Consider the following 7,861-nt stretch of genomic DNA (forward strand, 5'->3'; position numbering starts at 1 on the left):
TTAGGTTATTCTTATAATATTTAATTAGCAACTAGCTTGGTCGGATATTTATTTCTAACCTTTACCTTGCTTGTCCCCACCCTTGTTCTTGTGTAACCCCCCACCCCCCCCCCCCCCTTCTCTCTCCCCCAAATAAATTTCAAGAGTGTTTGACTAAGTTCGTGTAACTTTGTGCAACCCCAGAAGATTTTTATCACATTCGACCTATGCTGCTCGACACGGGTGCGGGTGTCCGACACGGGTGCGGATCTAGAGGTCGGATCCTTCGAGATGTAAATTCTAAGACTCGGAGATGCGGACCCTAGTACGGATACGGGTGCGGGGATCTGGCTAAAAATAATTTTAAAAAATATCTAAATTATGAGAAATTTTGAGGAATACTTTTGTATAGCTTATAAAGTGTGGATTTCTTTTTTAATCTCAGGTTGTAGATAAGTAAATGATAGATTTCCTAGATAAGATATGCTATGTTCTTCCCTAGTTTTGGTTCTAGTTTCGGGAATCAAATTGTATTTCGTCTCGAATTTTTCCGTCCGTCGTGGTCAAAGTAACCAAAATTGTTTGACCAGATCCGATACGGATCTCATACCCACACCCATACTAGTGTCGTGTCGACACCTAAACTGCTGTGTCGGAGCAACTTAGCGTTCGACCATTCAATTCTTTTAGGGTAAAGGGGCACATTTTTTCCCTGCACTATCCGAAATGGTTTAAATTTGCCCTCCATTAATAGTTTGGGTCAAATGTGTCCCTGCCATTACCAAAATACGCCAGATTTGTCCTTATTTTCAAACGGTAGACATTAGTCTCTAATGAGTAATGACATTGTTTATCTCTTGGTTCTGCCACGTGTCAACCACGTCGCTCAATTTAAACCCACCCCTTTTTACCAGCCCCTCCCCTCCCCTTTTTACACCCCCAATATCCCCAGCTAAAAATCCCGAACCTACTGTAGCGTTTACCAGATCGATAAAATTGTAAAAAGTCAGTTCAATAGCTTACAACAATTAAACCACTTTGTTATGGACTAATGTAACTCTTTTTTCAAGTTAAAAGGTTTGCTGTTTTACTGATACAAATTAAAGAAAGATTTTGTTCTGACCTATAACTTTGTCAATGCTCAGTCATTTCCACTTCATTTTGTCCATGTTTATTCGTTTTCTTTGTGTCAGCATGCTGGAAGTTGTGCATGAGCAGCTTCAGCACAAGGTATATTGTAGTTGGTATGCTGTGCTTATTTCCATGACTTTTGCATTAGGAACATCTCAAGGTTATTGTGCTGACAGATGACTAGTTCCCTTTTTGCAAATATGCCATTTATGAACTTTCCATCAGTATTATTGATCTGAGTTGCCTCTTAGTGATCTTCAAAAATCCAGTAATCCTGACTAATGATCATAATCAGCCTTCTCTTTTTCCTGGCGACTTTCCTTCCTTGAATAGTTTTTTTTGCTCCAACTAGTATGTATCATTTAACATTTTCTCCTTATGATAAATTTGCTCCATTGGTATTACCTATTTTAGGTAGTTGATATCATATATTTCTTCAGGATAAGTAAGATAAGTGTACTGCCATTTGCATAAATATAACTCCCATGTTTCACAACACGGATGAGGTTGCGACGAGTCCTTACTCTAGACGTGAATGAACCTCTCCTTATTATCTTTCGGAGATACCTCAATATAGCAAGATGGTCAATTATATATGATCAAATTCTTAAGCCTGAAGAAGGCCATTTTGAGGCTGTAGAAGATGACGCTACAAATTAGCCAAGTTTCTAAAGAAGTTGCTAGAAGCTTTTGTAATGGCAGAAAATTTGCCTCATCAATGTATAATTGTACTAGCTACTAGTACCAAAGTTATTGTTTATTGAAGTTTTCTTAGGAATTATTTAGGATGTGAGATTATGTAAAACTAATATGAAGAGAACATTTGGCATATTGAGCCAGTTTTCTGTCAGATGTAGTTCCCACATTAATTCCTGTGGCCATCTGGTATGATGTTATGGACTTCTCGTCTTAGCTGTGGACCTTGCAATATGCAGATACTATACTGATCCTTCTGGAACATTCTGGCAATGCAATGCAAAAGCTATTGGTTCAGGTTCTGAAGGTGCTGACAGCTCTTTGCAGGAGCAATATAACAAGGTAACTTCTTAATTAGTTTGCATATCTCATCCTAATGAAATTATGAGTTGGCTTTATACAATGACTCCAGCCTTTCGGGCTGTTTGTTGGTTGATGCTACTGACTTCCTCAGTCCTCAACAAACACACAACACCAACACCCCCCCCCCCCCCCCCTTAAAACCACCCCGCGGCCGCCAGGGAAAGAAAGAGGATAAAGCCAATAAACATGCTCCAACTAAACTAAAGTTGTTGGTAGCAGACTGCTATATTCTTGAAGTAAGCCTAATAAAGGTATTATATGATTTTAAAAGTGGATTTCACTTCTACCTGTTTGCTAATTTTGCAGGACCTTACCCTTAAAGAAGCTGAAGCCATAGCACTCTCTATTCTTAAGCAAGTGATGGAAGAAAAGGTAAGTTTCATGTTACTGTATTTTTTATGCAGACTTGTATGCTCCACTTATCTATTTATGGAAAATTATCCACCATATGATGCCAGGTGACTCCAAATAATGTTGACATTGCAAGGGTATCTCCAACTTACCATCTCTACTCACCTTCTGAGGTGGAAGATGTTATCAGCCGCCTATAAGAAAGCTCTACTTATTCTCATCACCAACTTTTTCTTATAACAACGCTTGCTTTGTAGTCTTGCTACATATCCTGGAATATATTTTTCTTCTTCGCAAGGTTGAAATGATGGAGATCCTGGCTTAAGATTTGATTTAAGACATAAGGTCCAGCCTGTGTTCTGTTGTTCCTGGATGAAGTTCTATTTGCTACGTGCTGCAGGATGTACTTCCTAGTTAATTTGGTATTGAAACTTGTCTGGAGATTTGAAATCCTTGATCTCTTATGATGCCACATAATTCTTGTCATAGTTTCTACTCAGGTTGTGACTGTTCTAAAGATGGAAAATAGCACTTTGGAACATTGTCCACGTTCAATATCATTGACTAAATTTAGGTACTGTTTAGGGGAAGAATGACACAAAAGGGACTCCTTTGGGTTTGTGTTTAAATTTTGTCCCTGAAATTGACAGTATTACGGAAATAAGGACGTGCGCTTAATGAACATATTGCGAACAAAATTACCCCTCAATGTAAATAAACCAACTCTAAATCACAGCTTTCTTCCATAAAACACGATGGACTCTTTCTCTAGCAAAAACAAAGGTATGCGACGATGGTGAAGTTTTAAATATATTCACTGTATGAGTCAAAATTCGACCCACGATAATTAACGAGGCTAATCCCGTTTTAAGTTAATTCATGATTAATTAGTGGCACGCCCACTCAGAATTAATTATATTCAACCCTCATCTGATTCGATCAACAAGGCCACAGCCCATCCGCCACCATGAAGGCGAAACCCCAACGTGGTCACGGCCACTTATTGCCAGCTAACGAAGCTCACAGCTATAAATACCAAGAGAGGAAACCCCAGGAAGGGGGGGGGGGGGGCTGCTTCTTCACCACCAGTGAGAGGAGAGAGAATCGAGAAAATATACCCCTCTTATGGGAAAAAAAAACACCATTGTAAGGTTCGGAACCTCTCCATGGAGAGGCAGACCAAACAAATATTATCAATAAAGGTTTCTAATGCTTCTACCCTTATTCCTGAGTACTTATTTTCGTTTCTTTCATTGGGTCCAACGGATTATTACGATTTGCTATGATTATCCCGTGATTTGTTTATATTGTTTTATACTCGTAAGTTTGGTAATAACTTTTGAGCAAATAANTTGGGGATTCCGTGCCACGCCGGATACGCCTCCTCCAACGCCCCGGCCCTCGACGAAGCATCCCTCACTTGAAGCTTCAATGCCGCGACCTCACCCTCAAACGCGGTCACTTTCCCGCTCCATGTCGCAGCGGCCTCCGCCGCCTTGGCCTCGCCCCGGCGTTCGCACTCAGCTGCGACCCTCTTCACCGCTTCGAGCTCCTCATTCTTTCGGCGGAGCTGCTCCTCGAGGGCACTCGTCCGGCCAAGTATTTGCTGCGTCTGAAGCTCCCGCCTCGCCAGCTCTTCGACCAAGGCCCGACTGCGAGGATCATTCCTCAAGCGCACGCGCAACTCTCGGCACTGATCTCGGTAGCGGTGATACTTCTCCAGCGCCCGCAAAAATATCCCCAAGCGGACCTTGGCTCGACGGATGCTCTCCACTTCCAACAGATAAGACTGCAAAGCAAAGACGACGATTAGAATAAAAGAATAAACCTAAGGCAAAGAAGAAGCGAACCGACGTAACAGTACATACCCTCAAGCCCATCACGGCTACCTCATTCATCAGCCCGACATCCGTAACGCCCCTCAACGACGCATTCTCGGCCTCCGAGCATAGCAGCTCGAACTGCGGCACCAAGTCGGATTCATACGTGGAGCCTTCCTGGAACATACGGACGTCGTCGGGATCCAGGTCGGATTCAGACTCATCCTCACCCACATCAGCAGCCGCTGAGGAACTACCTCCCGTCTCAGCGACTGGAACCACCAATCGAGTCGCCGAAGCGACGGTATCATCACGGCCTAAGCCATACGGGGCAACCCCCATTGATTGTCCGCCCTCGAGGGCAGGCGCCGCAGCCGCATTCCTCTCCGCGTCCGCCGGCGGGGAACCCAAATTAATTACCACAGGAGGAGCCGGCGCGAACGCGACCCTACGCCTTATCAACGGCCTCTCCTCCTCCCCATCTGATGACAATTCCGCTCTAGGGCGCGCTACCCCCGATGGCCCCTCGTCCCGAAGTAGGGTCCGTGATGGAGAAGAAACCGCTGAAGACTCGACTGATGCCGCCCTCGGTGTTGAGCACGACACCGGCGCTGCAGTAAGCCGAGCAACTGCACCAGGACGACGGAAGGCCAGCTGAGGGGCCCTGACGCGGCGTGCCCTCCCTAATCACAAGACAACAAGGTTGACGAATAGAGTCGAAACAAAGCAGAACCTAAGAAGAAATCAATTTTTTACCTGCCAAGGGCCTACGACCATGCCTCTCCCAGAAAAACGCCCATGTGCGTATCCCCCGCGTATGAGGGAGTACAGCCTCGACCCACTCACGTATCCAAGACAATGGGGCTGGCGACGACCTGTCAGCTACAAAAAAGACACAAGTTAACGCCCATGATCACAAATCATAAAGAGGGAAAGAAAAAGGAATTCAACCACTAAAGAACTTACGTGCATGGTTCCAAGCCTCTGGGAACCCAGTAGCATCCGCCACCAGGTGCTTGGTCCTGATGTAAAAGAAGTGCTCGAAAGGGCGAGGGTCGACCTCGTCATCCAACTTCATGACCAGGCCCCTCGACCCACGAGGGCACGCCTGAATCATGGTGCCGCGGACTCTCTGGGGAGCGTAGAGACTCAGCACATGCTGCAGCGTGACCTCCCTACGGGCCAATTCCGCGTACTTGATGAACATTGCCAACAATTTGTAGAGGGAAGGAGTGAGCTGACCCGGGCATACCCCATAATAACGGCAGAAATCCACCACCAGCATTGGGAGCGGGATCTTGAACCCCAACCTGAAAGGATAGGCGTAAAAAATGCAGTATCCCCGGCGATCGGTGTGGACCCTCTCCTCGCTTCTAGCGAGAACAATGTCTGCATGGGTAGGAACGACCCCCTGTTCTCGTAATCGGGCCATCCCAATCTCCTCCATTAACGGGGCTTCATCCACCGGTTCCTCTCCACCGTCGACGGTGAAATCAATCGCCAGACCTCCGGGCCGAGGAACCACCTCGTCAACCAACGGAATTTCGCCGGACTCCATCTGTTCTGCACCTCCTATCGCCGGAGATGGCCCTCCGACTACCGGAAAATCTACCGGAAGAGCACCGTGGGAAGAACTGCCTGCCATTGTTGATCTACTGAAGACAAATGTTATCACAATCAAAGGAAAGAAAAGAGAAGATGAATTAGCGAAATGAAAAAGTTTCCTCAGAATCTCTCTCTCAGATGAACAAAGAAGATATGAGAAATGAATGCCTCAACCCACCTTTATAGGCAACATAAATGACTTTCGCGAAACCCAATAGCCATCATTAACTGCACGACCAACCGTAAAACGGTTCGGTTCTGCCGAAGAAAGCGTCATTATGACGAGCTCCGCAAAGCGGCTTCTCAGCCATCCGCCAACATACCGCCGTCGGAACGATCTCTACGACCTGTGAACGCTGAAAGAATGTGCCGTACGCCGTTAAAATTTTGGACTTGACCAAATACCTACCCGGCGCATACTCATTCCCTACGGCCATCCTCAATAAATGAAAGGCTACGGCCGTCTCCAATATATAAAAGGCTACGACCATCCTCAATATATGAAAGGCTACGGCCGTCCCCAATATATAAAAGGCTACGGCCATCCTCAATATATGAAAGACTACGGCCATCTCTAATATGTGAAAGGCTACGGTCATCCTCAATATATGAAAGGCTACGGCCATCTCTAATATGTGAAAGGCTACGGCCATCCTCAATATATGAAAGGCTACGGCCATCTCTAATGTATGAAAGGCTCTCCAATGTACGAAAGGCTACGGCCATCTCCAACGTGTAAACGGCTAAAGCCACCGCCGCCAATAAGTCGACCCCCTTATTCGAGTTGTTTTCAAATCACAATCGATGAAGTCCGCTCATCGAGCTCGGCCGAAACACGACCTCAATAAGCGGAGGGACTAACTGTATGAGTCAGAATCCGACCCCACGATAATTAACGAGGCTAATCCCGTTTTAAGTTAATTCATGATTAATTAGTGGCACGACCACTCAGAATTAATTATATTCAACCCTCATCTGATTCGATCAACAAGGCCACGGCCCATCCGCCACCATGAAGGCGAAACCCCAACGTGGTCACGGCCACTTATTGCCAGCTCACGAAGCTCACAGCTATAAATACCAAGAGAGGAAACCCCAGAAAGGGGGGGGGGGCTGCTTCTTCACCACCAGTGAGAGGAGAGAGAATCGAGAAAATATACCCCTCTTATGGGAAAAGAAAACACCATTGTAAGGTTCGGAACCTCTCCATGGAGAGGCAGACCAAACAAATATTATCAATAAAGGTTTCTAATGCTTCTACCCTTATTCCTGAGTACTTATTTTCGTTTCTTTCATTGGGTCCAACGGATTATTACGATTTGCTATGATTATCCCGTGATTTGTTTATATTGTTTTATACTCTGTAAGTTTGATAATAACTTTTGAGCAAACATTCACTATATTTAGATTGATAAAAAAAATCAGCCAGATTCTCAAAGCAAGCTGAAGCCAATTTCATATATAATTTTGGTGCAATCCTCTGACAGAACAGTTGAGCTTGAAGTGAATCTACGTAACAATATGTTTCAGATGATCGAGATCATACCACATAGGCGTACCTTACCTTACAGTCTGCAGTCGTGCATATTTTTGGGACTGTCAAAACATGTATAAATGTTTACCCTAAAATCCGAGTAACAATTAAACTTGTATTGTGATTTTAAAGATACGTGATTTAATCCAATACTAATTGATAAACGAGGAATCTAATGTATAAATTAAAGAATAAAGTAAGTCAAACCAACGTATAAGCAGACCTCGACCTCGAACAATGGCAACCTCGAGGTAGGCGAATAAGAACAATAAAATAATAAGGCAAGTCATATGAACAGTAGGCAAGAAAGTGAAATATGTATATTCTCTTCTCAATGATTGATCGTTTTACAAATGATTGGGATCCCCTTTATATAGTGGGG

General features: G+C 44.5%; 1 protein-coding gene across 1 annotated transcript in view; it reads left to right on the top strand.

Moving 5' to 3' along the window:
* LOC109233237 (proteasome subunit alpha type-5-like) overlaps positions 1 to 3,059 on the top strand; it is a 12,685-nt gene extending 9,626 nt beyond the window's left edge. Inside the window, exons 7-9 of the mRNA XM_019399037.1 lie at positions 2,046 to 2,148; positions 2,476 to 2,541; positions 2,628 to 3,059. Coding sequence (XP_019254582.1) covers positions 2,046 to 2,148; positions 2,476 to 2,541; positions 2,628 to 2,720 — 262 coding nt within the window. The 3' untranslated portion in view covers positions 2,721 to 3,059. The remainder of the gene's footprint in view (positions 1 to 2,045; positions 2,149 to 2,475; positions 2,542 to 2,627) is intronic.

Source organism: Nicotiana attenuata, chromosome 10 (genome assembly GCF_001879085.1).
Source record: "Nicotiana attenuata strain UT chromosome 10, NIATTr2, whole genome shotgun sequence".
In the NCBI taxonomy this organism is placed as follows: domain Eukaryota; kingdom Viridiplantae; phylum Streptophyta; class Magnoliopsida; order Solanales; family Solanaceae; genus Nicotiana; species Nicotiana attenuata.